General features: G+C 42.4%; 1 protein-coding gene and 1 long non-coding RNA gene across 3 annotated transcripts; one reads left to right on the forward strand and one right to left on the reverse strand.

The window, feature by feature from the left end:
* Positions 1-13,177: 13,177 nt before the first annotated feature.
* Positions 13,178-23,428, reverse strand: CISH (cytokine inducible SH2 containing protein). 2 transcript variants are annotated; one of them, XM_061617881.1, is made up of 4 exons: positions 23,030-23,428; positions 22,544-22,892; positions 14,992-15,218; positions 13,178-14,158 (listed from the first exon to the last, which is right to left on the reverse strand). In XM_061617881.1, exons 2-4 carry the CDS (start codon positions 22,588-22,590, stop codon positions 13,656-13,658), a joined length of 777 nt encoding a protein of 258 aa, XP_061473865.1. In that variant the 5' UTR covers positions 22,591-22,892; positions 23,030-23,428; the 3' UTR covers positions 13,178-13,655. The 2 variants fall into 2 exon arrangements, with proteins under 2 accessions (XP_061473865.1, XP_061473864.1); XM_061617880.1 differs by having other exon boundaries at positions 22,544-23,428.
* Positions 20,897-26,042, forward strand: LOC133380506 (uncharacterized). Its single transcript, XR_009761459.1, has 3 exons — positions 20,897-20,985; positions 25,667-25,743; positions 25,966-26,042. It is a non-coding gene; the product is annotated as an uncharacterized LOC133380506 (long non-coding RNA).
* Positions 26,043-27,392: the final 1,350 nt, after the last annotated feature.

Below are 27,392 nucleotides of genomic sequence, written 5' to 3' on the forward strand. Positions count from 1 at the left end.
TCAGCTCCGTAAAAGCTTTACGTAACGGAGCACGAGTCAGAGTATTAAAATAAGATGGTATAGCGTGATTAAGTTTTATTTGAGGGAACCACGGGGAGAAAGAAGCTGCCACAATTGAAGCTCTGTCCTGATATGCATCGTGATTAAAGATCCAATTTTGAAGATCGGAGGAAGAGAGGCTTAGGAACTTAGTTGGAGTAAGATCGTAAAACGATAATAACTCCGTATTTTTTTTCCCAGTCATTCGCTCCCTGCGGGTCGTTCCAACAAAGTTTTATAAGGGAGGAATCATCCAAAGATCTGGACCTTTTCCAATATCTTAGAAAGGCCAGATCAATCCTGGCAGCCAGGGACGGAAGACCCAGTTCTGCCCTTAAATGGGCTGCAGGAGTACCCTTAGAAAGACCCAAAAATTGCTTCATAAATTGGTTTTGGAGAACTTCAAGTTTATTTTTAACCGAGTGGCCCCAGAGCTCTACACCATACAGAATTTTTGGAAGTAATTTAGCAGTGTAGATTTTTAACATTGGGCCTAAAAGCTGGCCACCACGCGAGTAGAAAAACTTCTTTAGTTGGCCATTTGATCTTAATGTTGTCAGCTTAATCATTTCTAATTGGGAGGACCAAGAGAGATTATTATTTATACAAATACCTAAATATTTAAAGGTACTAACTTGTTCTAGTTGATGGCCATTTAAGAACCAAATGGATTTCGTCCTACTGTACCTCCCACAAACCATTATTTTGGTTTTAGTATAGTTTACAAGAAGGTGATGGGTCTCGCAGTATTCTTCCAATCGAGAAAGCATTCTCTTTAATCCAACTCTGTTTTGGGACAACAATACCAAATCATCTGCATAAAGCAGGGACGCTATCTTTCTATTCCCTACCGCAGGGGGGAAAAAATTGGGGGAGGCCATAATAGGAATAAGGTCATTAATGAAAAAATTAAACAAAAAGGGGGCCAGGATGCAGCCTTGTTTAACACCTCGGCCAACTGGGATTTCATGAGAAAGTGCGCCATTGGGGCCAAGATGGACCCTTAGCCGATTTCCTTGGTGGAGGGATTGAATCTGATGTAGTAATCTCATATCAATATCTGCAAGTGATAATTTCTGCCACAATAGGTCTCTATCGATTAAGTCAAAGGCTGATGAAAAGTCTATAAATGCCAGGTAAAGGGACTTATATGCCCTGGATTTAACCTTATTTATGAAATAAAACGAAGGCATGATCAATAGTGTTTCTGCCTTTTCTAAAGCCCGCTTGTTCGATGTGGATAAGAGAATGTTTAGTGTCCCAGTCTGTTAGTTTATTCAAGAGAAAATGTCTGTATAATTTAGATGTTACATCCAGCAAGCTAATTGGTCTGTAATTGGATGGATTGGCGGGATCACCTTTTTTATGAATGGGCACCACAATACTTGTACACCATCCCGAAGGAATAATTCCAGTGGCATTTATTTAGAAAATAAAGCAGCTAAAATGGGACTCCACCAATCAGGATATGCCAGGAATAGCTCCGGTGGTAACATATCTTCCCCGGAAACTTTGCCGGGGTGAAGAGTAGATATTAGTTCTTTTACTTCTGCGCTACTAACTGCTGGCCACGTTGGAAAGGAAAGGGGACAACCCCCTCTCTCGCTGGGCATGGCCCTGAGTGAGTAGGCGGCAAAATTACTCAGGGTAAATTCCTCTCGGAGCCAAGTTTCTTGTATTAAAATAATATCTTGCGAGGTAAGAAAATCAAAAAAGGAAGGGTCAAACCTCTTGTTCGCCCATCCAGCAATATTTCATATCAATAGAGAAAGTTGCTTGTTTGACTGAAGGGCTCTCTGTCAGGGAAGAAAACTAGGAGGTTTGCCTTCCATTTCAATTCTAGCAATATTCGAATTTGTATGCTTGCTTCTCAATTTTGGTTCAGCCCCAAGACACTCTACAACCTCAGTGTCTGTTTCGAGGAGCTCAATCTCCTCCAGAGATGTACTCCACCTGCTGACATTGGAATATACACAATTAAAGGTCGTGTTTGGATGATCCTTTTTGGGCAATGTTAGTTCCGGGATGCCCATTTCCCTCGGGTCTAACCTTTGCATTTCTAACCAAGTGAGGGTCGCTTTAACCCTCCGGGGACTGTTGCTAGTAGATGAACATTTTAAGGGGCTCTTGGTAGCTCTACATACGGAATTATTGATTACCGGGTTCACTTCCACTAAAACCTGGAGCTTCCTCACCCCAGACTCTCTACCTGGCACATCCTTCAATGCTTTAGAATCAATCTCCCTTTGAGATGGAATAGGGTGTTTCTCTGCGGCTTTGAGATTCCCATTAAATCCACTTTCAGCAGAAGAAAGTGTTATTAAACGAGATTTTAGGACTTCCAACCTTGCTAAAATTTCCCTTTGGGATGCTGCTGGCAGCTCACCAAATGAATCCAGTAGTCTAAGTTCTTCCTTATCAATAGGGGAGACTACTTCATCAGCAGGGATCCGAACTATCTACAACCCCGGCATCCTCAGTCCCCAAATAAGGTTCTTCAACATATACAGCAGATGGTAGGGGGAGATATTTGCTACAATCCAAGTTTGTTATTCTCATAGAATTAATTACTTTCTCTGCATCAATACCACTTGGGGAATTGTAGGAAGGTGAAATCAGCGGCGAAGGAAAGGCCAGATTCTCAAAAACCCGCGAAACAGAGATGTTAAGACTGTGGAAAGCACCCTTACAGGCATAACACGCCCTGGCCAAACTCCAATCTTTAAAGGTGATTATCGCTCTAGCATTTATTCCATTATAGTAAAGGTATTTGACACACTCTATATCAGCAGCTGAGAACATACCTGGAAGTATCTGCTTTAAAACATCTATGAGATGAGATTTCCGTTCATCTTGGGTCAAAATTCCCCTCAGTTTATGGAAGTTACATAGCGCCAATTCTGTCGGAGCCAAGGTTAAATTCCATTTGTTTTTCCCAAGGAATTTTCTCTTGTCGCTGTTGTTGGTTTTAAGCTCCTCATCTTGTAGAATTTTTTCGGAACTAATATCTAGAAGAGGAGAGGCTGGTGGCAAATTTGAAGCAAAGGTCTTAGAGGGGTGCAATAAATTCTTGTCCTTACACCTCATATTGCTGCGGGATATAAGGGTCTGTAGCAAGGTACTCTGCTTAGGCTCCGAATCCAAATGTCGGAACAATTTCTGGAATTCCATTTTTCTGTACCTGGGTAACTTTGTATTTTTAATATTTTTGCTCTTTTTTCCCCCCAGCAAGGTAGACCCCTTTTTTTTACGGGTTTTGATTGTATCTCTTTTCATTGTTGACCTAATATTGGTGTTGTTAACTTTGTCCGTTGTTGTATGGCTTATCAGCTCCTCTTCGGGGTGTACCTGGTTCAGCGCCAATAAAAATTCTGTGATAGAGGTTAAGAGGTTGTTGCTTTTATCAATAAAAGATTTTATTAGCTCAATTTCTTTAGAAATTTGAGAAAGCCATCCTTCAACTGAACGGTCCTCAATAGCTGGAGAAGATAAAAGCACCAGAGTGTTTTGATTAGTTGTTAGGAAGAGTTGCTGCAACGAATGCTGGAAAGTTGTTTCAATACTCCTGCTAGCTGAGTTGTTTTGGGTTAAAGCACACGGTGAAGGAGTTTGTAATTCCTCCTCCGCCTCTGCCAGTGCAAGTTCACGGGCAAGATTGATATTGTCCTCTTTGTCCTCGCATTCTAACAAATTGCCCTTGATGTCAACAGACCAGTCTAAACAGGCAGGGTCCTCCTCCTTATTTGTCAGCCTCTTCATCTCTGCAAAGAATTGAGTGATTTTCATTTGTGTGCCATGCTTGTTTGAGGGAGGTGTCTGAAAAAGAGGGATATCCAGGGTCCGACAAAACGTTTGTCTAGTCCAGCCAGATGAAGCGGCCACCCAAATTGCCCTGAGGGAAGTTCACAAACAGCATGTGAAGGAGGTTGCCATTGTCTGTCTCAAGCACCTCATGACTGCAGGTTGTAACAGAGCTTGGAAAAGTTACTTTTTTGAACTACAACTCCCATCAGCCCAATCCAGTGGCTATGCTGGCTGGGGCTGATGGGAGTTGTAGTTTAAAAAAGTAACTTTTCCAAGCTCTGTTACAGTAGGGCCCCATTCATATGGTGGGTTACGTTCCAGACCCCTGCCGAAAAGCGAAAGCTGCCGAAAAGTGGAACTCCATCAATAAAATGGTGCCCTACACCTGAAAAACACTGTAAAAGTGGAACAAGTGCCATATGAGTGGGGCCTTACTCTAATTTTAGTTGCCGTATTAGCGGAACGCTGAAAAGCGGGCCGCGAAAAAGCAAGGCCCTACTGTACTGCCTCTCATTCAACACCAACCACTTCAGAGAGCAATGTACAGACACAGCCCGTCTGGTGGGGCTATCTTGCCATTAGTGCAGTTAGGTCAGGGGTAGGGAATCTTTCTCAGCCCAAGGGCTGCATTCCCCCGTAGGCAGCCTTCCTGGAGCCAGTGGCAGGTGGGGCCAAAGACAGACATTGGAGGGAAAACAGATGGGACTCTTAACCTTACATAGCAGACTGCATTCAAGCCATGCAAAAATCAAAGGTGTGTCTGCAGAGAGAGCAAGAGCGCTCCATTCAGGCAAGCAAAAGGCATCAAAGACAAGGACACATTCTAGCCAGTCCATGGTACTGAAGGAAAGAACAGAGCAGGGCTGATGAGGAGTGTGGGCTGGGGAAAGTTCCAAGGGCCAGACAGAGAGGACTGGAGAGCTGCATTTGGCCTCTATGTCTGAGGTTCCCCACCCCTGACTTAGGTAATTTGGGACTCTGGACCTAATGGGTGGTAGTCAACTAAACCATAGCACTAGTGCAAGGATAACCGCTAGCACAATGGGACTTCCCCTCCTCTCCTCCTCCCCACCCCTCCCCCACACCATCCTCAAATCTGTTCTGGAGGATTGCAGGAGCCTCAGAACAGATTTAGGGGGCACATGGGGGAAGGAGAGGGAGAGAACATTCTGTTGCACAAGGAAAAATCCTTGCACTGACAGAACACTTGACTTAGTGCTACACTGAATACAATCTAATGGACTTACACGGGGCGGAGGGTTAGAAGTAATGTATATTATTTCACTTACTTCATTCTACTGATTTCTGGATTTCTTGTCCCAACTTCCTGCCTTAATGATACCACTGCACAGAAGAGGTGAACTGCCATCAAGTGGCACATTCTAACATGGAGTGAGGCCTGCTTAAGCTCACCAGCTTGGATTTGGAGAAGCGCAAGGGCAGCTTCACTTCTGCAAAGAGACTTTCTTGCTGTCTCCTGCAGAGGAGAGGAGTAAGGCGAGGGAAAGTTCTGTTGCACAAGCAGAAGCCTATTGTGGGAGCAGAATGGCGGCATTAGATACAACCTGTTGATTGGGGATCCATCTGGATGCTACCCACTGATTTCAATTGGCCTGTTGTTGATTGTTGTTATTATGTGCCTTCAAGTCAATTATGACTTATGGCGACCCTATGAATCAACGACCCCCAATAGCATCTGTTATAAACCACCCTGTTCAGATCTTGTAAGTTCACATGTGTGGTTTCCTTTATCTCTTCTTTGGCCTTCCTCTTTTTCTACTCCCTTCTGTTTTTCCCAGCATTATTGTCTTTTCTAGTGAAACATGTCTTCTAATTATATGTTGAAAGTATGATAACCTCAGTTTCATCATTTTAGCTTCTAGTGATAGTTCTGGTTTAATTTGTTCTAATGCCCAATTATATGTCTTTTTCACTGTACATGGTAGGCACAAAGCTCTCCTCCAACATCGCATTTCAAATGAGTTGATTTTTCTCTTATCCACTTTTTTCACTGTGCAGCTTTCACATCCATACATAGAGATGGGGAATACCATGGTCTGAATGATCCTGACTTCAGTGTTCAGTGATACACCTTTGCATTTGAGGACCTTTTCTAGAACTCTCATAGCTGCCCTAGCCAGTCCTAGCCTTCTTCTGATTTCTTGACTATTGTCTCCATTTTGGCTGTGCCAAGGAATTGATAATCCTTGACAAATTCTATGTCCTCATTGTCAACTTTAAAGTTACATAAATTTTCTGCTGTCATTACTTTAGTCTTCTTGATGTTCAGCTGTAGTCCTACTTTTGTGCTTTCCTCTTTAACTTTCATCAGCATTTGTTTCAAATCATTACCAGTCTGTCTCTTAGTGGATGCACTAATTAGTATAATGTTAGGGTTAGTGGCAGCTGGCACGTTTTTTTTTTAGATTTATACAATAAATAAATATTTTCACAGTTAAAGATTTTTATCTGATTTGTTTTTAACAAACAAACAAATAAATAAATAAAATTGGTGCTTGCCAGAAATTTGTTTTCAAAAATGTGTCACAAACTGCAATAACTCTGGTTTCTTCAAATAAATAATTACTGTTTTCCAGTGATCCACTGCCAGAACAGAATTACCAGCCTTTTTCTATAACCACCCCAACACACACACACATACACACACCACCCCCATCACCACCCCATCATAATCAAAAAGGCTTTAATGAAAACATTTTCTGTAATTAAATCTGATTTTTGAAGTAGCTGTTAAACCAAGCAACATGTTCAGAGGAGGGGCAGTTAGATGGCTTATACATTTTGATCCAAATTTTTATGTTCTATAAGTAGTTAACTACCCTACATAGTGAATAAATCACTCCAGATTTATCCCAGTGTAACACAACACTGTTTTCTCTGGTGCCAAATTCGTATCATGGCTAAAGCTGTAATCCTAATACCACTTCCTTGAAAATTAAAATCATTGGGGCCCTTCAGTTGAAGACTGTTTAGGAACAGTCTGGAAACAGTACAAGTCTGTTCATGTTTATCCAGAAGTAAGTCCCACTGAGTTCAGTAGGATTTATTCCCAATAAGTGTGTTGCAGGCAACCTACATTGGGATATTTTACCATTTGGTAAAATGGCAAATATCTTACCATTCAGATATCTCATTTATATCTTTATAGATAAAGATACTTAATTTTAAAGGTACTTTAACTTTTAAAGGTTTTTTTTTTAATGGGGCTTGCTTCAGAACAATAAATCTGAATCTTTTGAGAATGAGAAAGATTTCTACATCATCCAGCAGGAGCTGGCAGACGTTACTGGGCATCTACACCTCTAGGATGCTTTTGTTTTTCTGCAATACTGCATTGTGAAAATACATCTGCTTTGCAAATCCAGACTATGATGTAAATTTTATGAATGTTCAAAATCACATATGGAATCATAGAATTAGGCAGATGAACTCGCATGTTTGAAGCTACCCACAGCACAAGACTAAGACTGATCTTTAAACCCTCAGTTCAAGTGACCCAAAAGTCTTTTGTCCATCCTTTTTGGGGATGCTCCAACTGACTGTATTTACCATGGCTAATCCGTTTTCTGGGACCTGCACCTGACAAGTAAGCTTCATGCCTTAACCAGAACCTGAAGCCAGGTTTCCCTGGTCCAGTGTGCTATCTGCTATCCCACACTGGCTCATACCATCAGTGGTTCAACCCCACCCCGTCACAAACATGGTACATCTGGCTTCCCTCTCTATGGCTCTTGTGGCTTCAAGTCAGAATTATCTCTTTCAGTTTCTGTTTCCCATGTAATGAAAAACAGTATGATGATGATGATGATGATGATGAAGAAGAAGAAGAAGAAGAAGAAGAAATTATTTTACATTCACCCCCATTTATTGTGTAGTAGTGTTTGCAGAAAATAACTTTTGGGCACTACCTGATATCGGGCAAACCCAGCACAGGAATGGTGACTCCTAGATGCTTTGGGAAAGAGAAAGGCAAAATACAGAGATTCCAAGGACTACAAAATGATTCAGAAGAAGAAAAAAGTGCACTAAAAGGGAAGGCAAACCATATGCTCTTTAGGACCCAAGGGATTCCTGTTGCCTGGTGTGCAAACAAGTCACTCATCAATCACAGCTCTGACTTCACTCTTTGGCTAATAACACTGACAGGCAGGAGCAGCCAGGCTGGTTCATTTCACAGGAATTGCTTACAGGGGTACCTGCATACTTTGCTCCACAACTTTCTCTCTAGGATGGGTAGAGAATGATATACTGTTTTTAAAAAAGAAAAAAACCCTCATATTCTGGCCTGCCTGCTGACACCACACTGAGGGCATTCACAGGCACCATGATGCCCCAAGGTGACAGATTGGTGACCCCCGATGTAGCACAGTATATGCTGAATCTATTTGCCTTCAATTATAAAGCGTTGGCCTGATACCAACATTTATGGAATGATTTTTATGCCCATCACTAGGTGAAAGTCACAGGGTGTTGTTTACCTCTGTTAATGACCTCATGCAGATGCTTCTATAATAGAGCTCTTCTAAACACTCCAGATAAAATGTCCTAGCACGGAAAGGGATGAATTTAGTCTTCAGGTGCCCAAGAGTTCTCCTAATCATATGTAGCAATGTTGAGAGCTTACCTTGTTTCTTTTGGTGATCACCAACACATCAAGCCAAAATCTCAGGGTTACTTTACACATTTATTTTCCCCATGCATGTCTTCAACACAAGTAGTAAGGGGGGAGTGGATCACACACATGCCTTTCAGAGAGTTTTTCATGTGTCTTTGTAAGATCTTCAGGCTGTACGTTTTGAACACTTTTATGACCCTTCAGATCCTCTCAGGACTGGCAGGCTTTTCTGCCATTCCTAATCAATCTTTTAGGTTACAGTATTTGGAGGTTTTAGTTTAGAGAAAAGGCAAGTAAGAAGAGAAATGGCAGAGTTGCATAAGATCATGCATGATGTGAAGAAAGTGGATAAGGGAAAGATTTTCTCCCCCTCTCATAATACGAGAACTTGTCAACATTTTTGTACACCGCCCAGAGAGCCACTCGCTATGGGCGGTCTATAAATGAAACAAATAAATAAATAAATAAACATCCAATGTTGGCAGACAAAAGAAAGTCCTTCATACAGCTCAGTTAAACTGTGGAATTCACTCCCACAAGAGGTAGTGATGGCCACCAACTTGGATGGCTTTAAAAGAGGCCTAGACAAAGTCATGGTGGATAAGCCCATCAATGGCTACTAGCCACAATAGCTATGTTCTAGCTCCACTGCCAGAAGCAGTAGGCCTGTTGCTGGGAACCACAAGTGGGGAGAGGGCTGTTGCACTCAGGTTCTGCTTGTGGGCTTTCCATGGGCATCTGGCTGGGCCACTCCAAGAACAAGGTGCTGGACTACATGGGCTATTGGCCTGATCCAACAGGGCTGTTCTTATAAAACAAATAGCAAATAAGGAATAACATTCAAGGCACCTATAGTTCCAGTCAGCATGGGTCAATGTTTTATTCTTTGATTCACTCTAATAGGTTCAACACAATATGAGGGCACGTCCATGTTTTGTGTTGGCATTGCCCTCACGAAAGCCTGTGAGCCACAGAGCATTGCCAGGATTTGGGTCTTGCAACATCAAGTTAATTTGAAGCTAAAGATATAAAGGAGAATTCCTTAGTTAAATATGCCCTTTGTGACTGTGAGGAATATGACAAGGGTGGGAAAATGCAGGCCTGTAGCCAAATGTAGCCCTCCAGTCTTCTGTATCTGCAGTCATTCTAGCATCTTGACCCATAACTTGAACCCGTTTCTGCAATGTCACAAAAAAGGCAACTCTATTATAGCAGAGATGGGGGCCCCTGTGGCGTTCCAGATGTTGTTGGACTACAACTCCTATGAGCCCTAGCCAGCATGGCCAGTGGTTAGGGCTTATGGGAGTGTTAGTCCAGCAACATCTGGAGGGCCACAGATTCCCTATTCCTGACCTACAGCAATATGATGCAGCCAGTACCAGGGTTTAGGACAGTAATGTTAGCAGGTGAATCTGCTGAAGTCACGACTATACTTTCAGTAAATGAAAGTGAAATATTCTAAAAGGCTTCTACCACAGCAAGAAGGGAGGGGGAGAACTTCACACATAGTTTTATATTTAAAAATATTATTTATTGGTTTTAGTTGTTATTTTTAAATATATTTTCTGTCCTCATTAATTTGCCCTTGCTCCGGCACCTGCCATAGTGCACAAAGACAGGGGAGAGCTCAGCAGTCAACAAACCAGACATCACACAGGCACACATTCTCTGTCAATCATCAAAGTATTGAAACTAAAGTCAAAAATACAAAAAAACATTAATGCGGGGTGGAGGCTGCATGACAACAAACACACCATGCTATGTTGGACTGTCAATGTGAGGAGAACAGTGAGTAGAAGGCTCCTTATGTTTCTTTCTCATTTCCTCTATGGCCGTCTTTGCCAACCTGGTGCCTTCCAGATGTTTTGGACCACAATACCCATCAGCCCCAGCCAGCACAGCTATGGGCTGAGGCTTATGTAAGTTATAATACAAAACACCTGGAAGGTATCAGATTGACAAAGGCTGTTCTAGGGCAGGGATGGGGAACCTGTGGCCTTCCAAGGTGCTGCTGGGCATCAGCCCCAGCCAAAATGGTCAATGGCCAGGGATGATGGGAGCTGTGGTCCAACAACGTCTGGAAGGCCACAGGTTCCTTAGCTCTGCTTATCCCAAAGGGTCTTATCCCTTCCAACATCTCACCTCTGACATAGTAGAAGTATCTCTGTCCAACTCAACTCGAGACGTGGGGGGGGGAAGTACCAAAATTGTTCTGAGGATTTAGAAATATAATGGAGAACCATCTCCTTTGACCATGTGAATTCTCCACTCCCAGGGATCATGTCATGAGGTTGAGAAAGCAGTAGAAGGCAGAATTAATGCCAAACTGGTATCTTGACCCATACACAGCACATTCTGGGGTCTTGGCTACCACTGTCTTAGCAAATACAAGATGCATTAGGGTTGTCTGGATGCCATGTAGAAAAAAGATGGAAGTTGGGGCAGCACTTAATTTCTTTTTTCTTCCCCTTCCCACCCCATATACAAGGATCAGAACCAAAGTTGATTAAGTGTTCACAGGTAAACTTTAGGGAAGCCAAAAAGGACATTAAGGAAGTTTTTACAAAATTGATGTCAGTACGTTATTCAAAAAGCAGTATCGGCTTCAACTTACAAGTCAAGCCACTACTAGCCAATGAGATGGTGAATAATACAACAGCAGTCTTCAGATCTTTCTGAAGCCACATGGTGCTAACAAACCAGTGACATGACTTAAGATCCAAATGATAGGGTTACTGCCTTGATGATGGAAGAAAGACGGCCTCTTTTCTGCCGAGTTCCTTCACCAAAGGAATGAATGAATAAATAAATAAATAAATATATGTATAGAAGTTTGCTGTGTCTGCAACTGAAGGAGCCAGTTTCACATTAAAGTTGGGATGTGGTCATCCCACCAAGGCAAATGTTTATGCCCCATGCAAGGGGTGCTCAGAAGCCTCTGCTGTGTTATTTTTACAAGCAAATCATTAGGATCTAATTGACTATTTTAGAATGGGAGTGCCCTCTTCAAAGAGTGGAAGATCTAAGGGGACAAAAAGACCCACATTTATCCAAGCCCAATGAGCTTTTTTTTGGGAGGAAAGGAAGTATTCTGTGTGCCACAATGATGGGACCTGAAGTCTAGATGTTGATAGTTAACTGGAGTCAAACTTTCATGCCTTTCCAACAGTATCTGGGTACAAATACACTTTCAGAGATTATGGAGAAGGCTATGGCAGGAGAGCTTAACTGGTAGATATTCAAATTCCCCCTAAGAATAGAGGGTTACTATGGATAGCTACAGGTTGAGCTCACCTCGAATAATTTGTTTGAAAAATAAAAAGAAACAAACAAACACAATCTACATGATACTTAGAAGTAGTGAAAAAAAGAATAAAAACTACCATGGATATAAATAATGACAGTAACAATGCTTGAACATTCCTGCTGTGATGGTGACTCTGAAATTCAAGTAGTGTGCACATAGAATCATAGAGTTGGAAGGAGCCTTGTAGGCCATCGAGTCCAACCCCCTGCTCACAGCAGGAAATCCACAGCTAGAGCATCTCCCGCAGATAGCTGTCCAGCCTCTGCTTAAAGACATCCAGCAAAGGGGATCCCACCACCTCCTAGGCAGTCGGTTCCATTGCCGAACTGCCCTTACTGTCAAGAAGTTCCTTCTAATGTCCAATCTGAATCTACGCTCCTGCAACTTAAAACCATTAGACCTAGTCCTACCCTCTGGGGCAGCAGAGAACAAATCTGTACCCTCCTCTATGTGACAGCCCTTCAAGTACTTAAAGAGTGCAATCATGTCACCCCTCAGCCTTCTCTTCACCAGACTGAACATGCCAAGTTCCTTCAACCTTTCCTCATAAGACTTGTTCTCCATACCGGCTATCATCCTCGTCGCCCTCTTCTGAACCCACTCTAACTTGTCTATATCTTTCTTAAAATGAGGTGCCCAGAACTGAACGCGGTATTCCAGATGAGGCCTGACCAATGCAGAATATAGTGGGACTATTACTTCCCTCGACCTGGAAACTATAGCTCTGTTTATGCAGCCCAAAACCGTGTTTGCTTTTTTTGCCGCAGCATCACACTGCTGGGTCATGTTCAACTTACGATCCACTACAATTCCAAGGTCCTTCTCACACGCACTACTGCTAAGCCGGGTATTTCCCATCCTGTACCCGTGCATTTTGTTTTTGTGGCCTAAATGCAGAATCCTGCATTTGTCTTTATTGAATGTCATTTTATTAATTTCAGCCCAATTTTCTAGTCTATCCAGGTCTCTTTGGATTTTATTCCTGTCTTCCATTGTGTTAGCTATCCCTCCCAGTTTCGTATCATTCGCAAACTTCATAAGGCTTCCCTCCACCCCATCATCTAAGTCATTGATAAAAATGTTGAAGAGTATCGGCCCCAGGACAGAACCCTGTGGCACTCCACTCAAGACCTCCTTCCAGTCCGAAGCAGAGCCACCGACGACCACTCTTTGAGTACGGTTTTCCAACCAGTTGTGAATCCACCTGACAGTATTTCCATGTAGTCCACATTTGACTAGTTTGCTAATCAAAAGGTCGTGGGGGACTTTGTCAAACGCCTTGCTGAAATCTAGATAGATGACATCTACAGCATTTCCACCATCTACTAAGCTAGTGACCCAATCAAAAAAAGAGATGAGATTAGTTTGACAGGATTTATTCTTGACAAACCCATGCTGGCTCCTTCTAATCATAGCATTGTCATCTAGATAGTTGCCAATGGACTCTTTTATTATCCGTTCTAATATCTTTCCCAGTATTGAAGTCAGACTGACCGGCCTGTAATTCCCTGGATCTTCTTTTTTACCCTTTCTAAAGAGCGGGACGACGTTTGCTCGTCTCCAATCCTCCGGCACCTCTCCCGTTCTCCAGGATTTCTCAAAGATGCCCAGTGTTTCCTCAAAGCCACAGTCAGACAGAGAGAGAAACCCCCCTCGTTGTCACAGGAATGAAATTAGGTAGCTGGGGAAAATAAGGGGAGGGGACCATGGACGCAATCTCTTCTGTTGGCCATTTATTTACTCTGCCCCTTAGTGCTACACCATGTCAGTGGGATAAAGCCCCATCACTGTCCCGTCAGGCTTTTATTGTATTTTTTTTTTTAAAAAAAACTGCTTCTATAGTCTATCTGAGGAAAAGTGGCAGTGCCCTCAAAGCTGGAAAGGGTACTGTTTCAAATAGTCATTCATTCTCTTTGGTAAAGGCAACTGGTCTGTTTCTGCAGTGGATCTGTTGATTTGTAGCCTGCAGAGGTGCTGGAGGCTGGGAGCACTGTCCTTGCGCCTGAGCGGCTGGATGAGTTTCAAGTGCACAGCTGACACTGCCACCTCCTTTTGCACAGGAGGCAAAGGCATGGGAGGTGGGTAAGGTGCATCACTCTTGCTCTCCACAGTGCAGGACAGGACATAATGCTGGATAAGGCTGACCACATCTGGGAAGGCCAGAATACGAGGCTTGGAAAGGCAGTTTGAGTCTAACCGAAACTTGCTGTCAGCATATTCAATGCGCACATTGGTGGGGCCTCGGTTGGTCTTGACTGAGAGGGTGAACAGGTAGCTGGGATGAGTGCTGTCCCGTACCAGGAAAGTCCCCTCAGGCATCTTCTGGAGCTGCTGCTTGGCTTCACTGGCTGTAATAGAGCCCCAGTACCAACCTAGAAGAGAGTCCCAGAGAGGCAAAGGGATAAGAAACATATAAAAAAGGTACAAAACATTCATAGGGTTGGATGGTACCTTAGAGGTCATCTAGTCCAACTCCCTGCTCAACACAGGATCTATACTCATAAGGAAAAGTAATTTGTGGAAAGGATGTGTATTTTTCCCCTATCACATTTGTATCCCATCCTGTAGTGAGCTCAGGTTGGCTTTCAGGGGCTTATTCCTCCCCTCCCCCATTTTATCCTCACAACAAACCTCTGAGGTAGCTCAGGATGACAGTCTAAGGTAGAGTTATCGATCTGAAGATGGATTTGAATCCAGAACTCATTGTTCCAAGCTGAACCCTCTACCCACTAGCCCACACTGGTTCTGTTATGGACATGGAAGATCCACAACAGCATCCTATACATGTCTGCTCAAAGGTATATCCCACTGAGTTCAGGAGGGTTTGCTTGCAGGTAAATGGGTGTAAGGGAGCAAGGCTTGCTGAACCCAGTGGGATTTGCTTTTGAGTAATCCTGAAACGGACTGCAGTTCTGGTCTCCGTGAGCCAGCTCTTTAAATGAACATGCCGCCATTTGCCTGGCAGCATGAGCTCTAATGAAAAAGCTGATCAGCTACCGAGGCTCATAATGCCTTCTGGAACTCTGATCCTTCATTTCCATTGCCATCCTAGGAAACGAGTGTGTGATCCGTTTCTCTCCTGCAAGCAGTTTTCAATTGGGGGTGTGTGTGGCACTGTCATTGTTGCCAATGAACTGTTCTTTGCCACTCTAGCTCACGGCACACTCCTCGTCCAAGTCTCAGAAGTATTGTCTTGGGCCCTTACCAGATTCTCGCAGATATGAAAATGTTTTGGCAATGCATAGCAGATCCTCTTCTGGGTCTCGTGTTTGAGACGGGTTGCTCTCAGGTGTGGGCACCACGAAGGGGGGAGCAGACTCTTCTTGGAAGGGTGCGACCGATAGAGGCTGCATGGCCTGCTCTGACAAATTCACTGCAAGGCCCCCAAGCGATAGTCTCCTGATCTTCTCCTCTGCCAGCAAAGGATGGGATCTGAAAGAAAGTGCATTTTGAATTATTATTTTTGTTACCTTGCCTGGCACCAGATTGTATCATCACATTGCTGCTTACTGTACTAACCCATTATATGACAGCACGTTATGTTGCATAAGCAGATTAACAGAGAAAGAAGAAAAAGAAGAAAAACCAGTCACCTGACTGCTAACAGAAACCTATTTACAAGGGAGTGAGGCTGGCTGAACCCAGTGGGATCTCCTTTTGAGTAATCCTGAATGGTATTGTGTAGTTCAGCACACATCCACCACTTATCCTCAGGCAGAGGATAACCCTCCAATCCTGTGCATGTCTGCTCAGAAAAAGTCCTGTTGAGTGCAATGGAACTCGCTCCTAGATAAGTGTACATAGGACTAGAGCCTAAACCACTCTTTTCCGTACCTGTTGGTTTTCAGTTCTCTAATCAGTATGGAATGCTTCTGTGGTCTGGATGAGAGAAGATACAGCCTGGGGGAAACCCTGTCTTCATATAAATATGCTTTTACTTCAGTGAAATGATCCCCTGCATAACTGGACCCAACTTTTCTCTTCCTCTTAGACTGCAACCCTATACATACTTAGCTGGGGATAAATCTCATTTCATTCACTTACTTCTGAGTAGATGCATATACCATTGCACTTTACTCCCTGAACATGTCCCTTTAAAAATCAAACATATTAATAGAGAAATTTGGATAAAATGTCCCCTTACACTTTGCAAACATTGTGTTCTATTTTCCACTGTATTCCAAACACTAGTGCCTGATAATGAATCTGCATGCAACAACAGTAATAGTAATAACAACAACAATTATGAACTCATGTGCTGGAAGAAACGTGCAGCAATCTTTAAGTCAAACATACCTTTAGGACAATCTCTAATACTATTTTGAACATTATCTTCTAATGACTATGTTTGTGTGCATGTGTTGTTCAATCGGACATGTAATGTAACCCTATCCATATCTACACCCAAAACAGTTCCAATAGGCTCAATAGGTCTTCCTCCCTAATACATGTTCATAGAGTTGTGCCTTAAATCATTTTAAATACCTTGTTTGCATTTTTAAATATTAAATCAATATGTAGTTTGAGAAGCATATGAGCCACTAGTGCAGATATCCCTATTTTTACTTTGTCTTTTTTAAGTAAGAAAATCTCTTCAAACAATTCTAGAAACCTAAAAACTCTTAATTTCTCCCCCTCCAAGTCATGTTTTCAAGTACAAAGGAAATTCCAGTATAAAGGATGTGGTGGATGGAGGCTAAAAGTGCCTTTGTAGCATGGTACCCTCATTTGTGGCATGGGAGTCTTGTGGTGCCCTCAGCCACATTGAACAGCCAGTTGTCTATAGCCTCCAACGACACAATAAGATCACTACTATCAAGTTCCAACAATCCTTTCCAAATCTATGGAGTTGCAGGAGAGGGCATGGTGATATTTGCCATGCTTTGTGGCTGAAACTAGACAACCTACTGCTGCATGTTGAGTTTTTAAGCATCCACTACACTGCAGCTGTTCATGTGAAGCTGACACTAAACCTTTGCTACGACACAATATTGTTGGTTGTGGAGTGGGAAAGGAGACAATGTCTGTAAGAGCTGGAGATTCAAAGACTAGAATATTTGCTTAAAGGCAGTATTACAAAGCAGCTGATGCTTGGATCTGTTTTTGCCACATGTAAGTTTTGGCCACCACTCCACCTCCCCAGCCAGTTATGTGTCCTGCTGCCCATTTCCAACTACCACAAGACTGTGCCCATTAGGAGATACTAACTGGAAACTCATCCACTTCCCCCAGTTGGACTTGTCTGGTGACAACCGGCAGAGCTGGTGAGGCACACGTGCAGCAAAGTGAAAGGGTTTGAGCCTGGTTTACAAAAGGTTCATGTCTTTCTGCTTTAATTGTACAGCCTCTCACATGTTTGGTAAAAAAACCCATAACATTCATTACATGCAGTGTCAATGACACCCTGATGAAAGCAGGGGATAAGGTTACGTATCCATCCTATCCCATCGCTACTCTATGGATTATTTTTCCCCTCCACATAACCTCATCTTGCTATTTGGCTTGCTTCAATTAGCCAGTTCAATACTGAAGTCTAAAGATAAGTCAACAGAAAGCTTGCATAAAGTAATACCACCCAAGACCAGCTCCAGGCATGACTGGGTCCTTGGGCACCAGTCTGACTTGGGCCCATGGCAGCATAGCCCACTCATCCATACAGGCGGCATGGGGCAAATAAGCCTATCCATGCATCCCATCTACCTCTCCTGTCCCTGTGAAGGACTTGTGCTCTGCATGGGCATACCTGCCATCAACCAAGATCACAGCATGGGCATTAGCCCCTTAGGGAAGCCCCCATTGCCATCTTGGTTGATGGCAGGCATGCGTGGACAGTGTGCGCGTTATTCATGGGAATGGGAGAGATAGGTAGGGCATGCGTGCACGCTTACTGAAGCCTGCACTGACTGTATTGGGGGGGCTCTGGGAGTTCCCTCTCCACGATCCACGGCAGGTTGGGAGCTGACACTGCTGTGGATTGTGAAATGACAGTGCCACCTTCCCATCCTAAGGAGGGGCCCTTCAGAGGCCTCTTTGAGCTGCAGGGGCCCTTGGCCAGGGCCCAACCTGGACACCCTCTGGTGCCAGCCCTGATACTACCCACAAGGGATTTGAATACTTATTTCTTCTTCTTCTTCTTTTAAATTGCTTTCTGAGTTGCAAGCTTTTGCATCTCTCAAAAAGGGAACTGCAAGAAAACTCAAAAATCACAACTTGAACACACCCATTAGTGTCTGCTTCAGCAAGGCAGGAAGACCAATGACAAATGTGACTCGCATGGTAAACCTTGCTATTGCTAGAAATACTCAGTGCTACAGTTTTGTACTGGATCTCACCTGTTCTCCATAACCATGAAACAAAGCCTTTCTCATGCAAATAATGGTGAAGAACAATCTCCATACTCAGTGTCTCAGTTAAATTCAATAGCTTTTCTGATGCAGTCTTTAGCAAAAGTACCTAGGCCTGTGCTCTTAGCTTCTTTCCACCTTGTGTATGTGCTTTACTCTCCAAAGTGGGTGTGTTTGCAACTGGCAATTCCTGCCATAGCAGTACTTTGCATAGTAATAAATTACTAAACAAGGTGCAATGCAAGACTTGATTCTAAGGACATTCTCAGTTTCAAATTCTGCTGGTTCAGGTCAGTCACTGCTCCTCATGTTATCCTACAAAATAAGGTCACCACTCCTATCATTGAGAATATGCTACACTTAAACAAATTCTTGTAATTTTATTCTACATTTTTGACTGACCGGGAATATTCTACACTTTTCTGTGTGTGATGCACTCATTTATGCTTCTACCCACACTGGGAAGAGAGATGTGTCCTTGAATGTCACAACTGTCTGAATTTGCTTTGTCTTCAATAATTTTCTGTGGGAGGGGAGAAGCGGGGATGGAGATATTGTGGTAGAGGTGTTTGTGTTTGCAAATGAAGTACTTGTCTGTTTTTAGAAATATCTGGTTTGTGGGGAAAATGCTGAGCTGTCCTGGGAATTCTGTTGTGTATAGGAATCAAGGCATTTAAATCTTCAGTTTAACCTTAAATGCTCATTCTCAACTGGAATCAAGTTTAAGCATCTGTCCACATAAATCCCCTACAACCCTTGTCTCTCCAACCCTTTCTCTGTTTTCTTCCTTGTCTGTTTTAGACTCTAAGCTCCTTAGGAATAGAGACCTGTCTGTTTTGTTTGGCTTCTTAAACTTTGTATTTTAATGACTCTATATACATAATAATAGTTGTAGTAATAATAGTAGTAAATATTAAAACTAGAGTTTCCTAGGAAACCCTGTCCCATAGTTTCCAAGGACTAGCACAGCCTTCTAAGAGCAGAATTGCTGGATCAGTTCCTAATAACATCTGTCACCTGATATTAGTAGTTATTTGCTGCATGGTTTCATCTTGCACTAGATGTAAAATCATTGTTCTTTCCTCTCACCCCCCTGGAGATGTATGTTTACCACTTATATGATCAAATGGACAACACACTAGCTTTACACAGCAACCCCAGATCATAGCTAACAAGACAGCCAAAACAGTTGGCACTAATGGGCTCAGGGTTTCTTGGCCAAGAGGAGAAGAGGGCATAAGCCGCTGTTAGCCAGATTATTTTCTGGACTGAATAAATACTTGGCAGGGAATTCTTTGAACCAGAGGTCTGCTGGCTGGGATTACAAATACTAGGCAGAGAGGGCAAAGGGCCTGGCATGGTAGATACTGTCTGCTGTGTAAGTGTCAAACAAGAGGTCCCCAAACCCCAAACAATCCAATCCCAGACCCTTTGATATTATTTGTGGGGTTGAAAACATATGTTCCTTTAAAAAAAAGCATTCCAGTCTGCCCCTTGTTTTTTGGGAGCTGTGATCTGGATGCCGCAATGTAATGGCACTTGGTAGGCCTTTCTCTACATCCTTCCCCTTGGGAAAACAGTACTTGTGGTCAGTGATTCCTGGCTGCTTAGCTAGGGTAAGAAAGGGAGACAGAGTGGAATTTTGCTTTTCAGCAGACTAAGGGTGTGTGAGAGAAAGGCATACACAGCAAAGAGGGAATGATAAAGATGTGAAAGAGAGCATGGGAGAGAATCAGTGAAAACTTCATTATTGGGAAAATGAGAAAGACTGGCAAAGTGGAGGATTGAGTAAATTGGGGGATTTTGAGTAGGTGTGCATGCATGGCATAACAGACAAGGATAATATATGCATGTAATATACATGCAGAATAAAGTAATGTAGTAGCTTCCTAAACATGTTCACAAGGGAACAGAAACAGAAGCGACTATTATAGCCATAGGACAGACTGCTCAAGAATAATCACAAAATTATAAAAATCAGAAAAGCTTGTTCATCATCAAAGTGCGGTTGTTCAGAGAAAGGACACAGACTGAGAACCAGTGTGCTGTAGTTGATTGTTTTTGATAGGCGAGAGTCAAGTTCTACTCATTCATGAAGCTCATTAGATGACATTAGGCCATCTCAACCTACTTTGCAGGATTGTTCTGAGGATGAACCATGGGCCCCTTGGGAGAATTAAAATGTAAGAAGGCATTCTAGGTTTAAGAAAAATGAGCCAAGGAGTCAATTAACCAGTTCTAAATTAATGAACGGTGAACCTATCAAAACAGACAATAACTTAATCAGAAATTAACGAAACCACCAGTGTACTTCTCAAGTTGAGCTACTGGGGAGAACAGGATAGGCATTCCACAGTCTCAAAGAAAACTAGCAATTGTCCCCCCAAAAAGTATAAGTTCTGGGGGATCAACTGTAAAAGAGCATTGCCAAATCTAAAGATGGGAGTTATGGAGAAGTTTACCTCCTGGCAAGCCAAAGTTTCAGGGAGTGATAAGAAGATAAGGGAAAGTCTCCAAGCCTTTGCTTTATTGAGTGAATTTCTATTCTTCCTTCAGAATTCTGCCTAAATAAAGCAGGAGACAATTGGCTTCTAACCTGCATAAAATTCTAGAGTACTAGAGAGCCCCAAGTTAAGAGCCAGAACAGGAAGCAGATGAACTGTGAAATCTGCTACTGGCACTTTATTTAGAGCAGATATGTTATGAAACTCATCACATGAACTGAAAACATTAGCAATGAAAACTAACAAACTGGAAAACCATTGTGGCATCTAATCACCAATGCAAAGAAGCAAAATGCTAGAGGAGGAGAAGGTGGAAATCCCCTCCTTTGCCAAAGTAAAGAGCAAAAAGCTGTGAGTGTTTCCTTTAGAATAGTTTTAAATGACATAGATGTTAATGCCTATACAGGTAGAGTATTTTGGATTACTTGCCTGTGTAATGTCAGATAAAATGAGGTATTGGTGCACAGATACAGCCCTTGATATTTGAAGGTACTGCAAATGTTAGGCTGGCTAGATACATGAGTTCTAGCCAGGACTTATATTTGTCTACTAATCAAAGCAGTGCGATTCAGCTAGTCATACTGAAAACATTATGCTGTCCTTAAATTTTGCAAATGCAATGTGTGTGTGTGTGTGGGGGGGTAGATGTGTGGCCTGCATGCCAGATAAGTCTTGGGTACATAAGCTATTATCAGGTTCAGCAATCTGTGTATATTTCTGCAGGTTTTTTTAAAAAAATCTCTGAAAATAGTTTAAAACAAGATCCCCTTACTATTCACAGCAAGGTGGTCTGTAGCAACTCATAGAAGCTTTTTGTTGGTTTGGAATTCTTCTCCAATTGATCCCCCCCATACTACCTCTTCTCAGCTCAATAGCTACAATAGTTTACCCACTTGCCTGGGACTAAGGCCTGTTTAACTCAATGGGACTTATTTCTGAGTAGACATGTACAGAACTGATCTTTTATCAAACATGCAGCATGGAAAAAGCAGCTCTTTTCCTCCCACTTTTCTCCATTTTTAAAATGTGTTGAACTATTCATAAATCTTTCTGGATGTGGTACACCAAGTAATGTGTTGTGCATTACCTTTTTCAAAAAGGTGCTCTGGTAACTTCTAGGTTGGATTACTGTAATGCGCTCTACGTAGGGCTGCCCTTGAAGACAGTTCAGAAGCTTCAGCTAGTGCAAAACACAGCAGCCAGACTGCTGACGAGGACCAGCCGGTCAGCGCATATAACACCTGTTCTGGCCCGTTTGCACTGGCTACCTATTTGCTTCCGAGCCAGATTCAAGGTGCTGGTTTTGACCTATAAAGCCTTACACGGCGTGAGACCGCAGTATCTTGTGGAACGCCTCTCCCGCTATGAACCGACCCGGTCACTTCGCTCAGCGTCTAAGGCCCTCCTCCGGGTACCAACCCATCGGGAAGCCCGGAGGACAGTTACTCGATCTAGGGCCTTTTCTGTAGTGGCCCCCGAATTGTGGAATAGCCTCCCCGAAGAAATATGCCTAGTGCCGACGCTTCTATCTTTTCGGCGCCAGGTTAAGACCTGGCTGTGCTCCCAGGCATTTTAAAGCGTTTAATGTTACAATTTTAAATCTCTTTGTTTCAGTTTATTTATTGTGATATTTTGTATTTCTGTACTTTTAATCTTTTGTACACCGCCCAGAGAGCTATTCGCTATGGGCGGTTTAAAAATGAAATAAAATAAAATAAATAAATAAATGAAAACTTGCACAAAGGGTGACCTTCAACTGAGGTAAAGGAACTTCACATCCACTGAAATGAATAAGCCTCTTATCTCACAGAAAGGGGCTGCGAATTTGTTCCACACAATCCATTACACAATCGGTTAGCCACAATTTTCTTATTCAACTTTTAAAACGAAAGTCTTTACGGAATCTTACCTTTGAACACAGACGATCATGTCACTCCAGGACCACGAAAAGAGCATCAAGTCTTCAGAGACCCAGGGAAAAAGCTCTCCCTCCTTTGCTTATCTTCTTTATGGTCGTCTTTGTTTCCAAACAGGAGGTACCACAATCGGTCGGTAAGTGACTGGGAGAGAAAGGGCTGGATGTATCCCAGCAAGCCTTCTCAAAAGCACCGTGGAGATCACTCACTGAAAAGCAAACTTGGGGTATCCAGAAAGTCTTTACTCAGCAAGCTACGAGCAGGAATAGGTGCGTGACCGTAGCCGTTTTCCATTGAATTCTTGCTGAGGTGAAAATATAGTAACAACAATTTTTAAATTACCTGGGTAAAAGAAAATATATATAGTTAAGAAGGAAACAAATCTCCTTCTCGGTGGCGTACGAAATCGCCAGTAAAAACGAGAATGAGAAAAATAATAAATATATCTCAATAAATAATCTCTCTCAGTCTAAACGTACGGAAGAAGTGAGCGGAGAGAGTAGCAGCTCGCCTCGACGCTGGCTCTTGAAGTAATCTTGAAGCTCTGGGAGGGGGGAACCACTACTAAGTAATCTTTTGTTTGCTCCCTTTTAATCTATTCCAGGAAGTGGTGGATTCCTGGAATTGTATTGTATTCACATCACTGTTCCGACATTAACAAAAAAGAAAAGTATAAATAGATATGTCCGTAACAGATATCTTGATGTCAGGCTTACTCTCCTGGGGTTAAAATAATCCCCCCAACAGACCACCAAAAAATCCCCAGGACGAAAGACAGAGTGTGAAAATAGATTTGCCTATTTCTTGCAGCGATCCAACTGAAAAGTTGTTGGTTGTTTTCAATTTTATCCAGCATTGGCTGCCGTCACTCTCTATGTTCAAGGAAATACCTTTGATAGATTTCCAAGAACTTTCCAGGAAAGCGGGGCCGGACGGTATACTTCTGCCAATCAGAGTGAAGGAGGGCAGGACCGGACCTCGGAGCTCTGCCAATCAGAGGCGGATGACGTTACATGCTGCTATGAGCCTAGCCCAGTAGCTACGCTGAGAAGCCCACGCGCCAACGCACATGCAGAGAAGAGCGATGGTGGAGCTGAAGTCAGCAGAAAGCCTCAGGGGCCATGTGGCAAGAGAGGCTGTGCGCGCCTATCGCCTGTTTCTGACGGCTCCCGAGTAGCTCAGCAAGGGCGAAGAATAGCACCAACGCATCTGCTTGCCTTGAATAGAGGGGCAGAGAACCGTCTCGTCTCTCAGGCTGTGACAGTTTTCTTCCTCCAAAGTTTTCATGAAAGCATACGGTTTTTCACATTTCTTCCTGTTGCTGAATTGTAAATCGCTTCGAGATGCCTCATGGGAAGTGATTCATAAATTAAATAAATAAATAATAGCCGCACAAGCTAAATTTGAAATACAAACTGAAATAATTACAAACAAAAAAAAACAAACGAAAATAATTCTGGTGTATGTCTAAAAAAGTTTTAGGAATGACAGTCATACACTGAAAACAACGTTTATGATGAATCTATTCCTAACCAGAAACTATTTTTAAATATTATTTTTAAAAAAAACAGCCTGGAATATTTTGTTTCAAGATATCCCCAAAATCCAGTATGATGCTCCACATAGAACTAGATAGTAATGTTGTTACGACTTATGAATCAAACTGATCTTGAGTCTAGATAGGTCATCCACAAAATAATAATAAAATAAAAACCTAGCCTCATTCCAGAAAGTACGTTGTCTTATTTTCCGAAAGCGCTCTGCCAGCAGGGTTTGAATGAAAACCCATGAGACTTGCACCACTGCACTGCTTGAAGAATCAAGGCCAAAGGCCATAATTCTTCTGAGAAATCTGGGAATCATTTCTGAGAGTCAATTCCTCCTTGAGGCAGAGTTTCATAACTAAGGCTGCAATCCAATACATGTCTACTCAGAAGTAAGCTCCTTTCGGTTCAAAGGGACTTACTTCCAGGTAAGTGGGTATTGGACTGCAGCCTTAGAGTTTCCCCAGAATTCTAAAATGGCTCTTTGAGATTTAATTTTACTACAGATCAGTGGGACCTGCCACAAAATGCTACAGTGTATCCTCACTCTATAAAAAGAGTGTTTCTTACAACCGGAACAGAGCAATTCAATCCCCTGTCCTCCATTTTTGTCATTTCACCTTGTCATTCAACATTCCATAGCTCCAGGAATTCACTGAACGTGTTTGTTCCACATTGGGCAGTTAGGCTTTCCTTAAAAAAAAAAAAAAAAAGTTTTGCATTTCTGTATACTTTGAGGTACACCTGAGCATACTTATATCTCTCACTTGTTCATCTGTGGCTCCATTCTATTCCAGTTGGCACTCAATCACCTGATTTTGCTATTAGAAGAAATGATTTATTATATATTCAGCGTGTTAGCTAGCTGGTTGTTTATAACTAAGAACAAAAGAACTGGAAAAATAAAAGAATCTCACTGAGTCAAAATCCAAAATCAAAGCCCTTCCCTCACAACAGAATTTTTGATGGAATGTGGGTTGACAGAATGTTATAGACTATGCAATTGTGTGCTGATGACCCTCTCATTAAGTTGTCATAAAAATGCCATTAAGTGCTGAACTGCATAAAAATTTAGAACTTGCTTACAGGAGATAAAAGAATGTATAAGCTTGTGCAACACCTTCAGCCAGCCTTCCCATAACTTGGTCCCCCCAGATGTCTTGGACTACAACCTGCATCAGTCCCAGACAACATGGTAAATGCTCAGAGATTCTGGGAGTTGTGCTCCAAAGAAACCTGTAGCGCAGCACATTGGGGCAGGCTGCCCTAAACAGTTCTGTTGTTTGGAGTTATTGCCAGTGAAATAAAATAAATTAATATCCATATAATAGTTTAAGACATTTATGACAATTTATTAATTTATTTATTTGATTTATATCCTGCCCTTTCTCCCAGTCAGAGCCCAATTAAGGACAATTAAGAAACATATTAAATAACACTGTGATCTTCTATGATTTTGCGCTCACTTTGGGGGTTCTAAAATTAGATGAGCAGGCAGCAGCCATTTGTAAATGCATCTGTGATGCAACAGCATCAATTTTTGTTTTGTTGTTGTTGTTATGTGCCTTCAAGACGATTACGACTTATGGCGACCCTATGAATCAGCGACCTCCAAGAGCATCTGTCATGAACCACCCTGCTCAGATCTTGTAAGTTCAGGTCTGTGACTTCCTTTATGGAATCAATCCATTTCTTCTTTGGCCTTCCTCTTTTTCTACTCCCTTCTGTTTTCCCAGCATTATTGTCTTTTCTAGTGAATCATGTCTTCTCATTATGTATCCAAAGTATGACAACCTGTTTCATCATTTTAGCTTCTAGTGATAGTTCTGCTTTAATTTGTTCTAACACACAATTATTTGTCTTTTTCACAGTCCATGGTACCTGCAAAGCTCTCCTCCAACACCACATTTCAAGTGAGTTGATTTTTCTCTTATCCCCTTTTTTCACTGTCCACCTTTCACATCCATAAATAGAGATCGGGAATATCATGGTCTGAATGATCCTGACTTTCATGTTCAGTGATACATCTTTGCATTTGAGGACCTTTTCTAGTTCTCTCATAGTTGCCCTAGCCAGTCCTAGCTTTCTTCTGATTTCTTGACTATTGTCTCCATTTTGGTTAAGGACTGTGCCAAGGTATTGATAATCCTTGACAAGTTCAATGTCCTCATTGTCAACTTTAGAGTTACATACATCTTCTGTTGTCATTACTTCAGTCTTCTTTATGTCCAGAGGTCAACTCAGGTTTCAGGGTTTGAGGGGAGACAGCAATCAGTCTGATGGGATCACAGGTGAGTGGCACAGTATAGGTCTGGCAAGGGTTCAAGTTCCATAAGCAGCAACTGAAGACCAGAAGGGCCAGAAGTAGGTAACATTGTTCAAAACAGGTAGGTTAAATATGAGGGATAGGGAAGGCCTAGCTAGGCAGGGCCATTGCCAGTGAGACATGTTGCTCTGACTGAAGATCACACTCTAAGGTCGGGTCTTCATAAGGGTTGGTGGAACCAGACTGATCCTCGGGGTCAGCTCTCTGAGTGCTATGTCAGCTTGTAATTGTAGCCTAGATGGCACCCTTGAGGAACACAACTCAGCCTGCAAGAGATATGCCAGGAATTTGACTCTAGTAGCGCAGGAGGTAAGGTGACAGAGTCTTGCTGCTATGAGACCCAGTTTGAGACCTGTCTTTCAGGATCTCATGGGTAGCTAGTTTGTTTGTTCAAACTCATATGTAGCATTCATTTTCTCAGTGAAAGAAAAGCAGCCAATTAGCAGATCACATTTTCAAAAGAGCTGGGTGAAGGCTGCAGTTTTCTGCAGCCCCAATTAACCTTTTGTAATTGCATACTGTTTCCATTTCAAAGTGGAGTTCTTTGACATTATAGACACATAAATGCTATGATCACTACAGCTCATTATAAATCTAAAAGTATAGCAAAGGTAAAAGCACTTTTTCTTGGCCTCTACAAACTTTCTAAACTTATTAGTAAGCACCATCTTGTAGTCAAAATGTGACAAACGATGTCTGACAATACAGGTCAAGGGTGTAGCCATCTGGGGTCTCAAGGGGTCTCCCTTACTTTTTTGGGAGCAGGGTCCCAGCAGGGTCTCTATGTCTATAACATCCTACCCTGTGTTAGCCACTGAGAAGATAACATGCTTTCTTGTCCTTTCCTTCTGATTGGAGCCAATCAGAGTGAAATGAGGTAGGCCAGCTACTGAGAAGACGCTTCCCAGTAGCTCACACTCTCTCCGTTCATGCTTTTTGGCTCATAGGAATGTCTGTTGTTACAGGAGAAGG

This window comes from Rhineura floridana, chromosome 3 (genome assembly GCF_030035675.1).
Source record: "Rhineura floridana isolate rRhiFlo1 chromosome 3, rRhiFlo1.hap2, whole genome shotgun sequence".
Classification (NCBI taxonomy): Eukaryota; Metazoa; Chordata; class Lepidosauria; order Squamata; family Rhineuridae; genus Rhineura; species Rhineura floridana.